At 37.2% G+C, this 23,387-nt stretch overlaps 1 protein-coding gene across 1 annotated transcript in view; it reads left to right on the forward strand.

Annotated features, from left to right (window-relative positions):
* The window catches only part of PCDH15 (protocadherin related 15), a 1,147,277-nt gene that overhangs the window by 1,031,748 nt on the left and 92,142 nt on the right, over positions 1 to 23,387 (forward strand). The window contains exon 26 of the mRNA XM_027840684.1: positions 1,280 to 1,407. Within this exon, the coding sequence (XP_027696485.1) occupies positions 1,280 to 1,407 (128 nt within the window). The remainder of the gene's footprint in view (positions 1 to 1,279; positions 1,408 to 23,387) is intronic.

A 23,387-nucleotide genomic window follows, 5' to 3' on the forward strand; every position in this document is an offset into this window, starting at 1 on the left:
CTTTGCAACTTATATGGACATTGAGTCTAGGCACACGACAGTGTCCATATGAGAGGCAGTACAGTATATTAGACAGAAAGCCAGCCTGGGGAAGCATAGTAATCTGGAGTATAAACATAATGCATGCATGCATGCATACATATATGTATGTATGTATGTATGTATACACATATACACGTATACATATATATGCATATATGTGTTTATGTATGTGTGTATGTGTATATATAGTATATATGTATGGGTGTATGTATGGGTGTATGTATGCATGTATATATGCATGTATGTGTGTATATATGTGTATATACACATACATACATATATATTTCATTGGAGTATATATGTATATATATGAATGAAATCATATGGAAGAAGAAGGGATGAAAGGAGGAAGGAAAGGAAAGGAGAGGAGAGGACAGGAGAGAACAGGAGAGGAGAAGAGAGGAGAGGAGAGGAGAGGAGAGGAGAGGAGAGGAGAGGAGAGGAGAAGAGAGGAGAGGAGAGGAGAGGAAAGGAAACAGGTAGAGAGGAAGGGAAAAAGGAAGAAAAGAAGAAGGGAAGGAGGAAGGAATTTCTTTATTAGACTTATGATTTTATCAGTTTGCAGAGGTCCTAGTAGGAAACATAGAATTTGCCTAAAGCAATTAGAGGCTAAGTGACTTGTCCAGGGTCATACAATCAAGATATGTCAGAGGCAGGACATGAACCTAGATCTTCCAGACAGCCTGACAATTTCAATGTGGAGAAATATAGACAAAAATATAAAGAATATGGTTATAGACAATATCGCCCTATAGACATACAGATTTGACATAGATATGGGTTTGGATATAGATATTGTTATTCATAGAGGTATAGCTATGGATATTCATTCATGTAGGTACAGGTATATTTTGGTCAATGACCCTGAAGAGAACTCAAGCGGTAGCCCAACTAGGTTTATGGAAATGGAAAAGTTTGATACTTACAGCAGATAGAGTAGCACTAGAATTTATCTAGTCATATCTGGGAATAAAACGCATTACTGCCAGCCAGTGTTACCCTGGTGGGGTGGGGAGGTCAGTATTGAGAGTAGCCTATCTATGGACTTTGGGATAATTAAGTAATAACTAAAATAAATAACCCTATTACTGAACTGCTTTCTTAAAAAAATAATAATGAATATCCTTAGTAACCCATGGTGTCCTCTATGTTAATGGGGCCTCCTTTTATAGTCTATAAAAAAATAAGGTTGTTCACTTGAGTATGCAACAGAAACCTGTTCTTTTTTCCCTCCCAGGCAACTCAGCCAAAGTGTACATCGAGGTTCAGGATGAGAATGATCATGCTCCGGTCTTTCAGAAAAAGTTGTACATCGGAGGAGTGTCTGAAGAAGCGCTGATGTTTTCTTCTGTGCTCAGAGTGAAGGTATGAGGTTATAGAATAAGGCAACAAATACATAGTGAATTACATCAAATGGCTGTGGACCTTAATGTTAGAATATCATTATGAGTATATTCACTAAGCAACACTCTAACTCCCAAATGTTTCTAGGGTTGCCTCTTATCTGAGTACTTACTATGGAACCTAAATCATCAGTAACTTCTCATTGCTTCTATTTCCACATCCATAAAATGGGAACAAATATTTACTTTATGATATATTCAAGTAACATTAATTTTCATGTAAAAGTAGGTACCAAGTAAAATATTATATGGGGCTCCTCATTGACCATAAGAGACAGATGAAATATATTGACATGCCCATTGTTTCTGGGCAGGGTGAGAGGATGTGAGATTGAACATTCAAATACATGTTCTTTTATGGGGTAATTTTAAAATAATTCATTGGCTCTCAGCTCTGTTGTTAATATCCTTGGAGTATAATGGTCCTTTAATAGCTATACTGGGCAGAAAAGGAGCAGAAACAACAAAAAGCAAACAAACAAAAATCTGCATAATACATGATGTTTTTAGAACAGGAAAGTTATAACCATTGAGAAAGACCTTTAAAAAACTGGAGAGAAGGAGAGGAAACACAGAGTCTCAAAGCTGGAAGAGACCCGAAAGGTCATCTCATACAACCCATACTTGTACAAGAATCCCTTCTTTATCCAATCTGACAATAATATCCAACAATGGAGTGCCCATCATCCTCAAGGAGCCAATTCCACTTTCAAACAGCTTCAAATAATAAGGAAGATTTTCTATAAATTTATCTTAAATTTCTTTCTTGACAAGTCCTACCCATTGAACCTTATTCTGCCCACTGTCCCTAAGAACAAGTCTGATCCTTCCTTTAAGTATCTGAAGACAATATCATATCCTTTTACATCTGCCAAAGAAATGAGAAAGCAAGAGAGAAAGCAGAGATAGATTTGTGATGGTGATATGGGCAATCAGAATCTGAGGAAAAGCCAGAGTGAATATACACCATGGGTTCTTAACCTGGGTGCCATGGATAGACATAAGTGAGTGGCTCTGTGAATTTTTAATATATTTTGATAACTGTATTTCAATATATTTTATTTGATGTATTAAACTATTTTTTTTTTATTTTGTGCATTTAAGAACATGATTCTGAGAAGGGATCTCTAGGTTTCACCAGGTTGCTAAAAGGGAGGAAGGCATAAAAGAGTCCACTCTACAGGATATTAAAAGTTAACAATATTAATAATAATTAGCAATTTAAGTTTATAGCAATTTGGATGAAAAAGTAAGAGAAGGCACTATGTTCATTTAGTCCTACTTAAATAAACAGTTGACTATGACAAATAAGAAATGGATAAAAATAAAGTCATGAGTTAGATATTAGCACAGGCTTTTCTGACTTTTTAGAGAAATTTAACTATTATAAAAGTTACCATAACACCAAGAGGATAAAGTCAGCCATTTCCTCAACTAATGAACACTTAAGTTCTTTGCTAAGAGGAAAGATATGACAATCAAGGGCAATGCTTATTTAACATATAATATCACACAAAACCTTACAAAGGAGAGTGGTGGGAGATTTGGGGAGTATTGCCTAACAAAACAATTAAAAATAGGGGAAAGAGAAAATGAGATGAAAAGAAAGCTTGATGTATCAAATGAGTAAATTCTATCAGTTGAAGAATTTTTTATAAATGAACCTGGAAGACACCAACGAGAAGTAAAGTGAAACAGATTCTCTATCTATGTCCACAAATAATGAGAATGGAACATCTGCACCATTCACTTCAGTACCCTGTGTGATGGATGAAGAAATGGAAATAACATGTAAGAAAATGAAATCAGGGACAGTTGTCAAACAACACCAAGTACATATGATCAACGAACCAGTCAACAAACATTTATTAAGTATACACTATATGGCAAAATCTATGTTAAACACTGGGGATACAAAGTCAAAATGAGATAGCATCTACCCTCAAGAAGCTTCCATGTTATCATGAAATATAACTACTCCTTTGGAAGTATGAGGAAGAAGAGACTCTGTTTGAAGGTGGAAGAATTTTAAAAGCATGGAAGATTCCATTTTTAAGAAGACAAGATGAAAAAATGCAAAAGATCACGTAGAATATCATTGCCTAAAACAAGTTAATCAAGATGACACTAACATGCACCCATTACTACACCTACTTCATGTATCTATGAATCTGCATGTATCTATGTACAGATTAATGGACTCCTGGATGAAAACATGAGAAGGAACAAACAGGCTTCTGAACATTATTTTCTATAACAGACCATATCCTCAGATTCACCTAATTGACAAAAATAGATAATGAATTATTCCATGTGATGTGCGTATATGTTTGATCAAAGATTGGGGGAAGCAGAATCTGTTATGATATAGAATTCCTAGTGGGAAAGAAAAAGAGAAAGAAACAAAGAGAGAAAGGGAAAGAGGGAAAGAGATAAAGAAAGGAAAGAAAGAGAAAAAGAAAAGAAAAAAGAAGGAAGGAAGGGAGAAGGAAGGAAGAAAGGAAGGCAGACAGCATGCTTACTATGTGTTAGGTGCTGTGCTAAGTGCTTAGGATACAAATACAAGCAAAGAAGTCCCTGCCTTTGAGGAGCTTACATTTTGGTTTTGTTTTTTTTTTTTTGAAGACTGAAGTATTTTCATTTATTTTTTTGTTTTTTTTCAACATTTACTTCCACAAGATTTTGAGTTCCAAATTTTCGCCCCATCTCGTGCCTCCCCCCACCCCAAGATGGCATGCATTCTAAATACCCCTTCCCCTAGTCTGCCTTCCCTTCTATCTCTCCCCCTTCTCTTATCTCCTTCCTCTTCAATTTTCCTGTAGGGCAGGATAGATTTCTGTACCCCATTTCCTGTATTTCTTATTTCCCAGTTGCATGTGGAAATGTTTTTTTTAAACATGTGTTTTTAAAACTTTGGGGTCCAAATTTTTTCCCTTCCTCCCTCCCCACCCATCCTCATTGATAAGGCAAGCAACTAAATATAGGTTATATATGTGCAGTTATGCAAAGCACTTCCATAGTAGACATGCTGTGAAAAACTAACTCTATTTCCCTTAATCCTATCCCACTCACCCATGTATTCTATTCTTTCTTTTGACCCTGTCCTTCCTCAGAAGTATTTGCTTCTGATTACTCCCTTTCTCAATCTGCCCTCCTCTCTATCCTTCCCCTACTATCTTGTCCCCTTCCCCCACTATTTGCCTGTAGGGTAAGACAGATTTCCACTCTCAATTGAGTGTGTATGTTATTCTCTCCTTAAGTCAAATCCTATGAGAATAAGATTCACTCATTCCCTCTCACCTTCCCCCGTTTCCCCTCCACTGTAAGAGCCTTTTTTTTTTCTGTTTTGGTTTTTTTTGTGGGATAATTTACCCCATTCTGCCTCTCCCTTTCTCCTTCTTCTAGTATATTCCTCTCTCACCCCTTAATTTTATTCTGCAGATATGACCCCTTCGTTTTCAACTCACCCTGTGCCCTTTATCTATCTATCTATAACTATATATATGTACATATAATTTTTTCCCCTCCAACTACCCTAATACTGACAAAGGTCTCATGAGTTACATATATCATCTTTCCATGCAGGAATGTAAACAGTTCAACCTTAATAAGTCTCTTATGATTTTCTCTTTCCTGTTTACCTCTTCATGTTCCACTCTAGTCTTGTATTTGAAAATCAAATTTTCTATTCAACTCTGGTCTTTTCATCAAGGATGCTTGAAAGTCCTCTATTTCACTGAATGACCATTTTTTCCCTTGCAGGATTATACTCAGTTTTGCTGGGTAGGTGATTCTTGGTTGTAATCCTATCTCCTATGCCCTCCGGAATATTGTATTCCATGCCCTGTGGTCCCTTAATGTAGAAACTGGTAAATCTTGTGTTATCCTGATTGCGTTTCCACAATACTTGAATTGTTTCTTTCTGGCTGCTTGTAGTATTTTCTCCTTGACCTGGGAACTCTGGAATTTGGCTACAATATTCCTAGGAGTTTTCCTTTGGGGATCTCTTTCAGGAGGAGATTGGTAGATTCTTTCAATTTCTATTTTGCCCTCTGATTCTAAAATATAAGGACAGTTTTCCTGGATAATTTCTTGAAAGATGATGTGTAGGCTCTTTTTTTGATCATGGCTTTCAGATAGTCCAATAATTTTTAAATTCTCTCTCCTGGATCTATTTTCCAGGTCAGTTGTTTTTCCAATGAGATATTTCACATTGTTTTCCAATTTTTCATTCTTTTGGGTTTGTTTTACAGTGTCTTGATTTCTCATAAAGTCACTAGCTTTCAATTGCTCTATTCTAATTTTTAAGGAATTATTTTCTTCAGTAAGCTTTCGGACTTCCTCTTCCATTTGGCCAATTTTGTTTTTTAGGGCATTCTTCTCCTCATTGGCTTTTTGGACCTCTTTTGTCATTTGGGTTAGGCTATTTTTTAAGGTGTTATTTTCTTCAGTATTTTTTGGGTCTCCTTTAGCAAGTTGTTGACTTGTTTTTCATGATTTTCTTGCATCACTCTCAGTTTTTCCTCTACTTCTCTTACTTGTTTCTCAAAATCCCTTTTGAGCTCTTCCAAGGCCTGGGACTGATTCATATTTTTCTTGGAGGCTTTGAATGTAGGAGCTTTGGCTTTGTTGTCTTCTTCTGGTTGTATGTTTTGATCTTCTTTGTCACCAAAGTAAGGTAATATAGTCTGACTCTTTTTGCACTAGAAGCTTACATTTTAAAGGGAGGGTAACTACAACACCTGGAACAGAGCTAGAAATATGGGTAAAAGGTGTCCCACACTGACAAGTGATAATGAGAAATGCAGAGAATGAGTCCAGGCATGAGTGAGGTGAAGCATGGCTGTGGTACTTCTAGCTGTTTTTTCAGACTAAGTGCTATCTAGATTCTCAGCGTAGTAAGGTAGAATTTAACCTGTAATTTGATATTCTGTTCACAGTCCTCTTCTAAACACTACTTTTGGTCGAGCACATTTATTTTGTTCTAGCAACATGCAGACCATAATAGCTAGCATTGAAGCAAGTCAGGTTGAGAATCACAACCATCCTTTCAATTAGCTGTATAAATATGGGGTTGTTTTAAATGTGCAATACCCCAAAAGGCATTATTGCAGAAAAACCCTGTCCCTCTTTCTCTGGCCCATACCCAATTCTAGCAGTAAAAAATCCCCAATGAAAGAAGATGGCATAGTAATATGGTGAGGGGAACAGCAAGGCAATTAAAATTGGAAAATCTGTGTTTAAAACCTGGCTCTTCATGTAATCTTGATCAAGTTACTTCATGTCTCTACATATCAATTTCCTTGTATGCAAAAATTAGGCAGTTGTAGAAGATCTCTAAGGTCTATTTTTTCCTCTTTGTCCTGTTAAGTTTCCTCTCTCTCTTTGGTCCTGTGACTTATTTTATCCAATAAAAGCTGAATTTGGCAGGAACAACAAAGGAATTTTTCAGGTCAACTCAACTTTAATGAGCACCTGTGATGTGTCAGGGCCTTTTCTAGGTTCTGGCAATAGAAGAAAAAAAAGAAAAAATAGTCCTGGCCCTCAAGAAAAGGTTAATATACCCAACCCACTCAATTTACAGATAAGAAAACTGATGTCCAGGGAAGTGGCTTACTCAAAGCCAAGCAGCTTTGTGATAGCACAATGATAACTACATTCCAGATATCCTTACAAGCCTATACACTATTCATTTCATCATGGTGCCTTGTATTAACCCCTAAATCTCTTAATCTGTTTTGTTTCTCTTCCTCTTCCTGAGCACAGTTATTTATTTAAGGACTTCTATCCTCTTTGCGGCTATGAAAAGAGTTTCCCAAACACCAAACAAATGAATTTTTTACCAATACAATCTTTTTCCATTTATTTTTCATAACCAAAATATACCTAACCAGGATAAAAAAAAAACTCACTGTTTTCAACAGATAAGGATAATTAATACCATCATGACGTAGGACCTAAAGTCAAACTTTAGGTATTCGGCAGGAACACCATATGGATTCGATACCATTATGATATTTGAAGAATATTAATGTAGATCAAAAGTTAAATCTCATATTGAAACTAGCTAATAAAATATTCTATGGTATTTTTGTTTTATGATTTTTTGTTTTCCTCTTGAATTTTGACAGAGGAAATACAAGATATTCACTTGTAAAGAATTGGATAAAAATTCAATTATGAGTTTGATTTGTAAAAATTCAGATAAAAAGAAAAATTCAGATAAAAATAAACAATTGATCTAAAGCTTAAAGAGATTAGAGAGGCCCACTCAGGTGTTAAGTGACTTGCCTGAGGTCATATGGGTAAAAGGTGGTAGAGCTAGGATGTGATTGTGGGTCTAGTGACTCAAGCTCAAAGCTCCTTCCACTGTGATACTATGACAAGTGTAAGCATGTTCACAAGATATGTCTAGTTGATTTTAAGCCTTGTTTTTACAAAATTTGATGTCAGTAAATTAGTATTTATTAATCCTACTATGTGCCAAGTACTATTTTAATGTGTTTGGCTGGTTGCTGTCTATCATTCTCCAAGAGGACCACAATGACATCATTATGTTGGGGTCAAGGTACTGTGTGTGACTGTGTGGGACTGATCAGACCAATAGGAGCTTAGAAGGCTGTACCATAGATCAGGCACAAATGGTCTACATGAGCATTTGGAGGGGAGACATTTCTAAATGTGTGTATCTCATGTTTGCTTTGATCTACTGCAATTCCGCTTTGCTCATAAAGCACAGCTCCTTCTTTGATGTGGGCACACCACGCTGAACCTAAAGTCAGAATGACCTGGGTTCAAATCCAGGCTCAGACAGTTACTATGTGACCCTAAACAAGTCACTTGACTTCACATGCCCTAGTTTCCTCATTTGATGATCTCTAAAGGCTTTCCAGATCTAAAATCTATGTATGTAAAAAATATATGTATGTATGTATGCAAATGCAAATCTTATATATAAATATAAAAGGAAAGACAGAATTTTTAAAATAACACAAAACAATTTCAAAAGAGAGTAAGTACTGAAATGAACAGCATAGACAGGCAGCATCAGAAAAAGTCAAATGTAGGGGCAGCTAGCTGGCACAGTGGATAGAGCACTGGCCCTGGAGTCAGGAGGACCTGAGTTCAAATCCAGCCTCAGACATATAACACTTACTGGCTGTGTGACCATGGGCAAGTCATTTAACCCCATTGCCTAGCCAAAAAAAAAAAGTCAAATACAGAAGTTGAAACCTGAGCTGTTCTTCAAGTAAAGCTGGGGATTCAAAAGGGCAAAGGTGGAGAGAAGATGCATCCAGATGTGGGAGAATTGCTTTTGCAAAGGCAGGCAGGAAAAATAAATAAGCATATCAAACCCCTGATGCTTTGTTTGAGCTTTCTTTTATTTTCTTTTATTGTTGCTATTGCAGTTGTTCAGATCTTTGATTTAACTGATATAGATAACTCCCAATGATAAGTGATGAAACTCCCTCTCTCAATGTAGGTCAGTACTTACTGTGTTACTGGCAGTCTCAGAATGTTTCCTGTTGCACTGAGAGGTTACTCAGGCTCCCACAGCCAGGATGTGTCATAGGGAGGGCTTGAGCACAAGACTGCCATATTTCAAGCCTGCTTTCTCAGTGTAAGGGGCAAGGAGATGGAAGCAGCTCACTCTGAATTGGAGTGGTTGAATTCAAGCCAATCAGTCCAGACAAACAGAGCAACAAAACCAACCAACCAGGACAAGTGTCATGGCAATTGATTGGCTAAAGAGGTCATATTGTTGTCAGACAGTCCGTGCCACACATGTACATATATGTGTGTATGTATATGCACGTATATATAAATACGTGTATATGTACGTACACATATCTAAACATTTCAAGCAAGATGCTCCTTTAATGCAGTTAAGTTGCTTTTCTTTTCCATTTTATACTGCCAGTCATGCAGTTCATGCATTGACCTAACTGACACATAGCAATAAATTGAAAGCTGAGCTACAAAGCTTTAGCAATAGTAGGGAGAGAGGGACTGAGTTTGGGGACTGGGAGGAAGGTTGATAGCACTTGTAATCCTTAAGTACAATGGGATGAGCTCCCCCTCCCTCTTCAGCACCATCTCTATGGCCCCAGAAGCATCCTCAGACCACTTGCCCAGGGTCTTTGCTCTTTCTGAGGGGCTATATCTTCCCACTATACCCAGCCCCAACCCAACATGGCCAACTTAGGTTGAAAGCACCTGTTATGCTTCTTGCCCTGAGGAAATTAGGTACTAGGGGAGAGATAGATGCGTGACAGATCCACATATATGCATATACATTGATATATAAATATATACATATATATAATGATACCTAGATATACAGATTCTTATAAATATCTTTATCTAAATAGAGGTATATGCATTGCAGGGATATATAGATATAGATATGTGTGTATATACACATATACATACACACATATACATAGATGTGTTGCTATGCATATATGTGCACAAATATACATGTGCAATACACATGCACATATATAATAATGTGGGGAACATATATGCATATAAGTGTATATATATATGTATATATATATATGAACACACATGAATACCCCCAATCCTAAATGCCTCCAACTCTAACCCTAAATAGATAGATATTGATATAGCAATAGAGATAGATAGATATAGATGTAGCAATAGAGATAGATAGATATAGATATAAACACATAGGTATATATATGTATGTATGTATATATATATATAAATGTGTGTATTGTGTATGAATGTGCATATATGTACATGTGTTTGTGTATTTGTATGTTTATACATACAGGTATACACATACGCACACATAATTTTCCCTAAAAGAATGAGGTTATAAGCATGCCTATAATCCACACATATAAGCGTATGTCTATTTGTAATGTATATACCTACATCTATGTAGGTAGATATATATGTAGATCTACATGCATGTATACATAAAGTAATACATGGAATCACTGGCTTTGTATAACTTGATAGAAATTAAAAGGAACTGTTGAGTCTTCTAAAAAGTCAGGAAGCCACTAACTGTACCGTGATTGATTTTCCAAAGCAGGGTGGGGGAGGGGTATATGTGAAAATTTCAGCACTTTGGGATCCCAACTGATTGATGGTGTGCATTCTGTAAAGAGTCCAAGGAAGATGAATTTGGGAAACACATTTTCTAATTCATTTAATTCATTTCCCCCAAGTCATTGCCACTCCTTATGCTAAAGAATATCATCTGGTTTATTCATTAGCTTAATTAAGGGCAAAAAAGTAGGCAGTTGCCAGGTCCTAATAAGGTAATTGTGTCTGTTCTCTACTGTCTTTGGGGAATCAAGATGGTGAGTTCTGACATCTCTTGGCCCTGATCTCAGGCATTAAGAATCCTGTAAAAGTGCTTCATGCTTTTATTCTTTCACTGGCTTGAATTCCAATATTTTGGGGGAATTTTTCCAACATTTTATCATGGAGTTATTAAGGTTGGTGAATTGCTAGATTTCTAATAATAATAATAATAATAATAATAATGATAGAAACTCATCTAATTGGGTAGTTTACAAAGCATTTTTCATAATCTTATTTGATACAATTCTCTGAAGGTGATATGATTATCCCCATTTACGTATAAAAAACAGAGACTTAAGGAAGTGAGATGACTTGTCAAGGGTCACAGAGCTAGTGTCTGAGGAAAGATTCCAAGTCAGGTCAAAGAGCATTTACTGGGCATCTACTGTGTTCCAAGCTCTGCGCTAGGCTGCTGGAGCTATATCAAAGACAATATCAGAACAGTCTGTGCTCTCATGAAGTTTGTGTTTTACTGCCAAGGGGAGACAACAAGCACATAAATATGTATATGTAAAATATTGCCAAAGTAAATATAAATTGGTGAGGGTGGGCAGAGGGCCCAGCAGCTGGGCCAAAGTCAGGTGAGGGCTTCTAGGAGACAGCGCTTGAGCTGAGCCTGAAGAAAGCTCGAGGTGAAATCTAGAAGAGGCAAAGGTCAAGAAGGAGTACACACCAAACCCAAGAAAACTTAGAAAAGGAATAAGAATTTAATTTTAAGTAGTTCTTAAGTCTCAATTAGCCAATCAGTCAGTCTGGGATCAGTGTTCAACATTCAAAATATTCTTTGTTGATTCCTTCCATTGACTGTATATGTGAACGGCTGGGGAAGAGAAGAGAATGCAGATGATACCTGCATTTCAGTCCTGGATTTTCACTAACGACAACAACAACATGTATGTAGCACCTACTATATGCCAGGATTGTGCTAAGTGCTGTACAAATATTCTTTCATTTGGTCCTCGTAACAACCCTGGGAGGTAATTATTATCCCCATTTTGCAGGTGGGGAAACTAAGGCAAACAGAAATGACTTGCCAAGGTCACACAGCCTAGTAAGTGTCAGAAACTAGATTCAAACTCATATTTTCCTGACTCCAGACTAAGCAGTCTATTCACTATGCTACCTAGTTACCCCTATGACTGAATAGTTATGTAATTTGAAAGAATCACTGAATCTCTGACCTTGTTTAGCCATTTATAAATTAAAGAGACTGAATGAAATGCACTCCAAGGTTAAGTATGGGTAACACATCTTAGGAAGTTTGTTGCTAAGCTAGAAAGCATCCAGAGAAGGGCAACCAGGAAAGGGAAGGGGCTCCAGTGCATGCCCTATGAGGTTCCATTAATAATTTCTAATTGACTGAGTGCTTGAAGGAAAAGGAATGTTCAGCTTGGCAAAGAAAAGACTTAGCAGGGTTATGACAGCTCTTTTCAAGTGTTTTGAGGGCTGTCAAGTGAAAGAGGGCATAGACTGGTTCTACTTGGCTCTAAGGGACAGAACCAGGGGCAGCAGGTGGGAGTGACAAACATATTAATCTATTGAGACTGAATGGGGAGGGGCTTCCTAAAAATTAGGGCTCATTCAAAATGGAAGAAACTTCCACGAGAGCCCTACAGCTGTCCTCCACCCACCTTGTTTGTAATCTACGATATGGACAACAAAATATGAGCTCCACTCCACCTGGTGTGATATTTCCTCATCGGAATCCAAGCTCTTTGAGGTCAGGGTTTGTCTCTGGGATTTTATTTGCATCACTAGTGCTTGACACATACCAAGGGCTTGATGAATACTTTTTAATTCATTTATTCATATAGCCAGGATCTGGGTCATTTCTAAATATCATTCTCCTGCTCATCTTTCATAAATGTAGAATTGAAATGCTGTCGTTTGTAGATGTGATAAAAAGGCCAAAATGAATTTGTACATTGAATATACATGTATATGCCATATTTTCAGAGTCTCTAGTTCATCTGAATATGGGCTCCGATACCAAAAGGCTGTGTCAGGCTGCCACTCTGGCACATTTAGGGAGAAATTGGAGCCCAAAGCATTCTATACACTACCCTCAGGTCTAGGTGGAGGTAAGTCTCCAGGGGGAGTTAAGAAGAAGCCCAACTTCTAGGTGATACCTAGAGTCCAGCATGTCTATGTAGAGTAACGGAAATGGCATTTTCCCCCTTTAGATGTTTATTACTGTCTTCTATAGCCTTACAAGGAGAGGCACACCTCACTTGATGCCATGATGAATTACATTCTATTAGAGGGCCAAACCAGAAGCCACCTGCACAAGCTGCAAAAAAGGCAAACCAACGCTTGATGCCAGGAAACACTGCAGAACAATTAGAGTTTTGCAAACGCAGGATTGGCTGCCTGGGAAGGCAGTGGGCTCTGTCTTATTGAAGGTCTGAAGTAAAGGCTGAATGACTTCTTAAGGGTTTGTTATATGGGGATACTTCTACAAAAAGATATTGGATCATACGCACGTGATGTTTCTTACAGCTGTGAGTTTCTGTGATTCTGACATCTGTTTGGGCGTGGTATTGTTCCTTCAAATACGTCAAAAATGAGGGGTTCTTTTCTCAATGCTGTCTTAATGTGGCTTTATATACAGAAAAATACTTTTGAAATAATGATGAACTGACTGTATGACACATTGCAATTATAGCCATTTAATCAGTAAAATTTAAGCCCATTTCCATTTTCTGCCATAGCCCTCCTGTCTTTCCAATTCCAAACAGTCCAGGGAACAGAGTCAACAAAGCTTTACCTCTCTATGACCTTACTGGCATTCTCCTCAAAAACAGTATCTTCTAGCATTCCATTCATCAAATAAGCTTTTTTTTTTCAGAAGAGAAATAATTTTTACCTCTGGAAATGTGAAAATATTTAGGTTGCACAAGCTCTGGAAAGGCTTAGAAAATAGAAGAAAGTTTTGTTGAAATTGAATGGAAAAGTAATTGACTCTCATAACTGGGAATTTCTAGGACAGAGATTTGACAGCCTTTTATGCATTATAAGCTGTTGGAAATAAAAAAAAATGAAGAAAAGGTAGTTTATTCATAGAACGGCCAAATTATTTTTTTTTCTTTTCTTTTCCTGGGCTCATTGGTAGGATGTGTATTTCAAAGTATGCTTGAACTCCATTGGGACCAAAAGCCATTCAGTGTCTGCATGTCTCTCAGATGATTAAATGTTTAACAGTCTAGGGGGTTATTACCTCTTAGGCTAAGCATGCATTATCCTGCAGGAGGTTTAATATATTGCACAATAGAGATGGCCATGAGTATTGTCCTGTATTATGTTTCAAGGACCATATCCCCTTTATATCCCCAAATTATCCCTTGGCAGGAATAATGATACTAGATACTCTTAATTTCTGAATGCTTTCAAAACTGAGGGCAACTCTACAAATTGGCTAGCCAGATAATTCAGGGAAACAAAACTCAATTTTGTCTGAATTATCCAGTTCATTACTCAAGTCATCACTTAATTCTATTTTGTAGACTTGACAGAGGAGTCCTATAATTCTGGGAAGATACAAAGAGAATAAAAGAAATTCTCCATAAATTTCATTCATCATGTTCTTAGCTTTTTAAATGAACTTTATTTCCATTTTAAATCATTACCTGCTTAAACTTGATGCTGGTTGCTTTTCTTTGCAATTTGTCTCAATCTGTAACATGGATAATAACTATCAGCATTGGTGGAAAGAATTTGAAGAATCAATAGAGGTTGGGTTTCAAACCAGCCCCATGGCAACTGGGAGATATTATCTCTTTCCTATGCTCGGTAGTCTATCATATTTCTATATGTTCTCTCATTTTATGCCTTCATTTTCCTTTATGGGTTTAATTAACATCTCAATGCAGATGACTCACAGATCCATGCATTCAGCTCTAACCTTTCTTTTGATCTCTGGGTCCTATGTGGCCCAATACCTATTGGATGTTTTCAATTGAATTTTGTCGTAAGAATCTCAAACTCAAATGAAAACCTGACTATTTTCTGTCTCTACTTTCTCTCAAGGTCAACACTATCTTCCCTGTCACCCAGACTAAAAACTTTGGTGTTATCCTCAGCTACTTAGTCTTAATTAGCCACATATTCAATTAGTTGACAAATCTCATCTTTTCTAAGCCTGTAGCATTATGTTTGCCCCTCTTTTTTTGAGTTCTTCCTTCCTCACTCCTTCACCTGGAAAGCTTCTTTTTATCTTAAGTTTCTCTGTATTCTGATCCATCCTCCCGTACTCCATAAACTCCAGTGGCTCCCTATTAGTTCTAGGATCAACTTTAAAATAGTCTAGTATTTCAAGTTCTTTACAGTCTAGCCCCAATCTACCTTCCCAACCTGTAATAACATGTTATTCCCTGCACTTTCTCTATGTTATACCTATATTGGTCTTCCTGTTCATCATGCAAGAAATACCATCTCTCTTGTTCATGTCTTTGTCCTAGCTATAGTAGAGTATATCCCTTCCTCACTTCTGCCTCTTAGAATCTCTACCTTTCCTCAAGACTCAATTCAATCACCATCTACATGAAGTCATTCCTGATCCCCCCAATTCATAATAACTGTTTCTTAAAAATGAGGCATCTGTGTTGTATAGATTTTGCACATGGTTATATGTACTTGTCCAGAAAGAATATAAGCTCCTGGAAAGCAGGGGTACTTGTCCCCAGTGCCTAGTATAGTGCTTAGCACATATTAACATCTAATTGCTGCTTGTTGATTCATTGATTGAATTAAATTAAATTAAATCAATTTTAATAAATACTGAAGAAATACCTATTACATGCAGCATATTATTCAAAATATTTAAAAGGTAATAAAAGTTATCATTTAGGTGGAAGCAGGAAGTCAAAGGATGACCAAATAGGAAACAAGAGGAAGTTAACATGATTACAGAGGCTTGGATTACTCAGGTCAAGTTCAGTGTCATCTAAATATTAAAGAACAAGCAAAGGGTAGAACTGAAGCAAGTGGACTGATATAAATGTTTTAAAGTTTAAAGTTTAAAAGCAACCATGTGTCAGTGTATGAGAGGTCCTTGGCATCCATCTAGTCCAACCTGTAGCCCCCAAAACACTCCCAACTACCACATACCCAACCAGTTCATCTAATCTCCTAGAGAATGAAATAACTACCTATTTAGACACTCTATTCCACTTAGGATAATGCTAGTTATTTGAAAAATTTGTTTTCTTTCCAACAAACCCAGTTACCCTCTCTGTGATTTTGGTCCATTTCTTCTAATTCTACCCTCTTAGGCTAAATACCTCTTTTTTTTTTTTTTTTTTTTTTTTTTTTACCCCAGTGACAATCCTTTAAAGATGGCAATCGTATCCACATTGTCTAACTTTCTCCAGGCTAAATATCTTCATTTCCTTGATCTTAATGTCATAATAGCACCTAAATCTCAGGATTGTCATGAGGATTAAATGAGTCAATATTTGTAAAGATCTTTGCAAATCTTAAACCATATAAATGCTAGTTATTATTTTATTGTTGTTGTTACTGTTTTTATTATTATGCTATTGCAAGAACTCAAAACCCTTCACCATCTTCATTGCCCTTCTCTAGACAGTCTCCAAATGACCTGGAAGAGAAAATAATACTCCAGATGTCATCTAAAACAGATAATAACGGCACTATCACCTCCTTCTTCTTGGAAGTTATCTATCTCTGCATGTCATTTTTATCATATTAGCATTTTTGGCCATTTTGTTACCCTGTTAACTCATACTGAGTTTGTCATCCATTTGCTCATAGGTCTGGAGCTGGAAGAAATTTCCGATTCCATTTAATCCAATCTGTTCATTTACACATGGGGAAACTGAGGCCCAAGGAAGTTAAGTAATTTGTCAACGGTATTACAGGTAGTGAGTTATGTATATATGCTTAGCTTAACTGGAGGAGAATGATACAAGTGTAGGGAGAATTCCAGCTCCTAAGGGCGGGGTGTTTTAGGCAACAATGCCCCTTTCTTGGTTCTGCTCAGTGATTGGGGGATCACTGGGATTGAGGGATCAAAGACATTTGGGAACATTCAGTTGGAAGATGCAATTTCTACCCCCACCATTAATTATAGGTTTGCAAAGATAGAAGCTAGGATAGTACTAACTTGTGTTTCTATGAGACTTTAAGGTTTTGAATGTGCTTCCCTTTATGACACTTGCAAAGGATGTAGATAGCACAAGTGTTATATCTCCATTTTGTAGATTAGGAAACTGAGGCATTAGAAGGTTATGTGATTTGCTTAAGGTCACATGATCAGAGGCAGGATTTGAAACAAGTATCCTAGGTACAAGGTCTATTCATTAAGTATGAGTTGAGAGGCAGGATAGTGTAGCAAGAACACCAGATTTTGTGACGTGGGACCTGAGTTCAAGTGCTTATCATTCTACTTGCTACTTGGTATGATTTCAGACAATTCACTTAAGCTGTCAGGCTACAGTTCTCTGAGCTGTGGAGGGAAGGGATTTAACTCCATGATCTCTAAGGTCCCTACAAGTTCTAGATCTATGAATCTATGAGATGATGGTTCCATCAAAGGTCTTACACAGACAGACATTCTCCCCCCTACGCCAGCACTGGTCTGAGACAGAAAAATGCAAATTCTGAGCAAATCAAACACACGATAAGCTAGTGACAAAAGCAGTTCAAACACTCAGGCATCTACCCTTGCCAGATAGCTGGCCCTTCTTTCCAGAAATCTTCTTCAATCTTAGTATAAAACACTTGGCCAAATCTAGTTCTGTCCACGGTGGAGTGGAGAAGCTAGAATCAGAAAGATTTCCTGACTCAATGTATGTTTGACTGAAATCTGCCATTGAAATGCAGCATCATTTATCTTCTCACTAAAGGCATATCACAGAGGAGTGGTCAGTTCCCAACTCTTCCTATCTCTTTAATGGCATAGTCAATTCTCTTAGGCCTTGGCATTGATTAGATCAATGGAAACCTTGAAAGGCTGGATTAATGTGCTTTGAATTACGTTGCCTATTCCATACCAAGCTGAGAATATAAAGGATAGGAGGTATCATTTTTGTCAATATTTTATGAGAGATTTGATTATTCTCTTTCCAGAGTTGATAGCAATAAAAGGGTTTTATGTAAATACTTTAATTCTCTTTGATTTGTGAGAGAACATGGTTAGAGAGCACACACTCTTTTTCGAGATGAGATCAGTACCCTGAGAAATTCTACCTCCATGGGTCATTGAAAACTTAGAACTCATTTAGTCCTTCCTCTCATTTAACAGATAAGAAAACTGAGGCCCAGAAAATAAGAGGGGTGTGCCAGAAAGCACATATGTAATAAGAGTCAAAGCTCTGATTCAAAATCAGATCCTACAGAGAAAAAGGAATACAGTGGCTAGAGAGCACTGGACTTAGAAACCGGAAGATCTGGGTTCAAATACCGTCCCAGACACTAGCTGTGTGAGCCTAGGTTAATTATGACCCCTCTCTGGGCCTCAGTTTCTTATTCTGTGAAATGAAAGTGTTGGACTTGATGGTTTCTGAAGCCCCTTCCAGCCCTAGTGATATTACCCTATGGCCTTGTGACACTGAATTCAATATCCCTCCCACTGTACAAGTTTCCAAAGAACATCATTCAACTCATTGCTTCTACTGATGCAATTTCCTGATAACAAAGCAGGGGCAGGGGAGACCAAGGTTTGCAGGAGTCTGATCCTTCTCATTACTGTAAAATTCCATTCAATGCCATGAGTCTTTTTAAAGCAAAAAATAATATATGCAACTCACTGGTTGCCGGGAATACAAAGAAGAAGATGACAAATCATCCCTGTCAAAGAATTTACATTCCACCATAACGTCACAATGTGCACATAAGGAAACAGAAACAACTTAATTTGAAGAGGAAGGACACAGTCAAATCTGATAGGTATAGGGGAAACTTCTAGTAGGATGGGGCCCTTTATCCTAATCAGGGAGCAAGTTGAGCCCTTCTCCCAGCATTGTCAACTCTCTCCCTCTCAGCAGAGGATCTCCCCTCCTTCTCTCTGCTAAGAGGTCATCCATCCCTAATGGGTGCCTAAATGTTCACTTCAGAGGAGGGACCTTCTACTCCAATGAAACAACCAAATAATATGTAATAAGTACCTAGTTCTGCCAGGCATTGTGCCAGGCATGATAGGGGACACAAAAACAAAAATGAAACATTCTATTATTCTTATTTGTACCTATTACTGTATCCTCTCCCTCTGTTATGTCCTATTTCCTCTTGGAACTTGGCCTTTCAATAACCCTCCAAACAGTCAAAATTTCAGTCGCTCCCTATCAATGGCCTCTTTTCTTACTACCTAAAAATCTTTTCACACACACACACCCAACTTAAAAAAAATGACATTTGATCCCAATACTATCATTCTACAACCTTGTTCCCTTTCACGATCACACACCAAAACAAACAATAAAAAAAATTAATTATTTCCACTTCATCTCCACCCCTCATTTTTCAAATCCCTGTAATATGGCTTTGAACATAACCACTCGACTGAAACAGCTCTCTCAAAGGTTAGGACCAAATCACTAGACTGAATGGCTTTCTCTTAATTTTCCTATTTCCTCGTCTTTCTCAGATTTTGACCTGATCAATAATTCCCCGCCTCTTAGATATTCTCTACTCCCTGGATTTTTATTACATTGTATTCTTTTGGTTGTCGTTGTCAAGTTACCTTTATGACCAGTCCTGAATCTTTTTTGAAGAATATTGTTCCATTTCTCATTCCCTAAATGTGAATACCTGTCTCAGCTACGTCTTTCTCTATGTTTCTCCCTGTCTCTGTATCTGTCTTGGTGTCTCTCTTGATGACATAGTCTTCTATGTGTTCGATATTTCTGTGCGTATATACACACACATACATTTATTCATACAGATATATAGATACATGTGTATATTTGCATGTATGCATGTACATGCACATGTATATGTATATACAGAGGCATATATGTGTATCCAGCCCTAGTTACTCTCCTGGGTTCCTATTCCACATCACTAATTGTCTGCTGAACATTTTCAATGGAAGTTTAAACTCAATGCTTCTAAAGTACAACTTGTTATGTTAACCACTAGCTTCAACTCTCCTACAGACTTCCCTATTTCTGTTGAGGGTACCATAGTCCCTCTGGTCACTGAGAGTTCTAACCTCAGGACCATACTCAATTCACCCCATGCATCCAATAAATCCAATTATTCTACCTGCACAAGAAATCTTTCATCTGTTCCTTTCACAGAGCCATCACCATAGTACTGGATGATCTCTAAGCCAAACTATCACTGTAGCCCTGTGATTGGACTCCTGGACTCTTGTCCCTTCCCACTCCGATCCATCCTCAGAATGTCTACCCAAATAACCTTCCAAAATCACTTCTGACTATGGTAGCCCCTGCTTCAAGAACTTTGAGTTACTCTCTACTGTCTTTAGGACAAAATAACTCCCTGGTTTCTGACCTAGAGTCCATTCTTAATTTGTCTCTAGCCTGTTTACACTTTGCAGTGCCTTATTCACCATCTCACAATCTATGTTCCTACAAAATCAATCTATTTGCTACTCCCCAAATTTAGCATCCTTCTACACAACCTACCGCCCATGCTAGTCACTTAACCTGCCTGCACTCAAGCTTCTTCACTTGTAAAAAAAATAATAAGGGAGGGAAAGTTGGATATGGTGATGCCTAAGAACCCTTTCAGCTCTAAATCTCAGTTTATAAGCCTACAAGGCTTTCCTTCCTCACTTCCATTATTTAGAAACCCTAGTTTCCTCATCCTATGAAGCATCTCCAGCATGAATATTTGCTTATTACTCAAGGTAGCATTTTTTCCTTCTTCAAATTCCCAAGTATATGCTTCTCTATATATTTGATAAACAAGTGTAATGGATATTACTTGAGGTTAGAGACTATTTTGTATTTTGTCTTTATGTTGACAGGACATAGTACAATGCCTGACACATGATGGTTCTTAATAAACTCTCACCAGATAAGCTTTGATGGGATTAGCTGCCATATTTTAACTTTCTTAGGACAATGGATATGAATTTGGAAATATAAAAGAGAAAATTATTGGCGCAATGGAATTTATGGATAGACTTTGGAAGAAAGAGTTCCAGCCTACATACATAAGCAAAGTGTGCTTGACATAAAAGAGAGAAGAGTTGAAGCTTGATGATAGGAAAATAGAGAAATTGGAGAAAGAAAAAAAAAAGAAAGAGAAAGAAAGTTAAATATAAGAGATAGAGAAAGAGGTGCAGGTAGAGATTGAGATAAATAAAGAGACAGAGATGAAGACAGAGATAGAGAAATAAAAATAAGTGTGATAGTCATAGAGAAAATCATAGAGATATAAACAAAGTGGATATTCTACCATAATGTAGAAAGGAAAGCAGAGACCAAAGGGAAAGGATCATTAATAGAAACTTATGAAGTATAGGACATTTCTTTTTTCTTATTATAAAGCAAGCAATCTTGAGAGGACTGAACAACTTTTCCCCAAGTAAATGAATCACAGCATGGAATAAAATTTCTTCTGTCACCTACTGATCCAATTAATAGTCTCATATTTTATAATCAATCTTGGGATTATAAAAATTAAAGGTAACCAATGAAAATATAGGACCACGAAGTAATAGTGCACCTTCCTCTCCTCAGCACTAGATATCATTAAAGATTCTGAAATTTCCATTCAACAAAGTAGAATCATTAGGACAATGGGATCTACCTGCCTAAATGACAGTCTACCCTAGTGCTTAGGAGAGCAAGCCTTGTGCTTGTGAAGACTTCAGGTCAAGTGCTTCCTCTGACACATAGTAACTCTGTAATAATGCATAAGTCATTTATCTCTGCAGTGCCATGAGACACCTGAGGCTATAAATGACATTCTAATAGTCGATTGACATTAGTAGCAGGAATCTCTACACAAGAGTTTTCCTAGGCCAATAAAATCACAGGTTTGTTTCTTCTGACAATAATTATAATGATAAGCAATGTTCCTACTCCTATACCATGCATTTGATAGTTTAACAATAAGATTAAGACAAGTGCTAGATTGGTAATTTCACAAGAATAGATGACTCCTATATAAGGAAACTCTCTCTACCAATGCAGATTGACATCTTTACTGCAAACTATAATCTTAGCGAGTTGACTAGAGGCCTCAAAGGTTGTGCCCAGGGTCACACAGACAGTACTTATTGCAGGGAAGACTTGAAGCTAGGATTTCTTAGCTCTGAGTCTGGCTCTCCAACTCCCATACTGTGCTCCCTCCTGGTATAGCTTACAGTCTCAATTCAGCCCCTAATGAACCATGGAATTGTCTTAGGTATTCATTTTCAAAATTAAGACATTGTCATAAGGCATTCTGTAAGAACCTGGATCAAGTCATCCTATAGATTAAATCCTATTGGATCAAGTTATCCTGTAGATTAAATCCTATTAAATCATATTCCCCATACATGCAATCTCTTTCTAGTGTTGTCTAAGGGTTGCCAAAGACTGTGCTCTGAAGAACCCTGAAAGGTAGATGTTATTGATTCCACTTTAAAGACAATGGCACTGAAGTTTTGAGAAATTAAGAGGCTTACCAAGGGTCATAAGGATAATAAGTAAATAGGGAAAGACTTGAACCCAGGTCTACTGACTTTTCATCTTGTATACTTTCTGATTTGCTACCATGTTTCTCTTTGTGGCATAAAAAAGCCAGTGACCTAGATAAATGTACAGAAAGAAAGAAAGGAAAGAAGGAAGGAAGAAAGAAAGAAAGGAAGGGAGGAAGGAAGGAAGGAAGGAAGGAAGGAAGGAAGGAAGGAAGGAAGGAAGGAAGGAAGGAAGGAAGGAAGGAAGGAAGAAAGAAAGAAGAAAGAAAAAAGAAATGTGAATAAGCCCATTAGTCTTTTTTTCTCTGATTAGGCTGAGTTTAATTAATTGTTAAGTCTTACAAGTAGAAATATTCTAATTACAGGAAATAAACATCTTCTAAAACTTTCTTATGACCTGAAATCATTCTTATTTGGCTTGTAATGACTATGGTGATTTTTCTAATAATTTTACAATAGCTTTAATCAACTTTTTAATTGCCTAAATTGGAAAAATATTAATGTGATACTTTTATAAATACAAAACAATCCAAAATATAATCAACTCCTTAGAAATTTATGTTAACACACATTACAATCACTCCCTATCTACTGGGTACTTCTCTACTACCCACAAACCTGCCCATATCTCAGCTATCTTTAAAAAAAAAATACCCTCACTTGATCCCTCCATCCCTGATAACTATTATCCTACATCTCTTTGATGGCTACACTCTTTATGAAGGCTATTTTCAATTAGTGCCTCTAATTCCTTTTTTTCTCATTCTCTTAACTCATTGTTCAACTAAAACTGCTCTCCCCAAAGTCACTAGTGGCATCTTACTTGCCAACTCTAATAGCCTTTTCTCGATCCTCCTCCTTCTCAACCTTTCTGCAGCCTTTGACACTTTTGACTATCCTCTTCTCCCTAGGTTTTCTTGTCACTTTCCTCTCCTGGTTCTCCTCCTATCTGATCACTCATAATTCTCCTTTGCTGGATCATC

The sequence above is a fragment of the Vombatus ursinus genome, unplaced genomic scaffold (assembly GCF_900497805.2).
Source record: "Vombatus ursinus unplaced genomic scaffold, bare-nosed wombat genome assembly UNPS02014847.1, whole genome shotgun sequence".
Lineage (NCBI taxonomy): Eukaryota > Metazoa > Chordata > Mammalia > Diprotodontia > Vombatidae > Vombatus > Vombatus ursinus.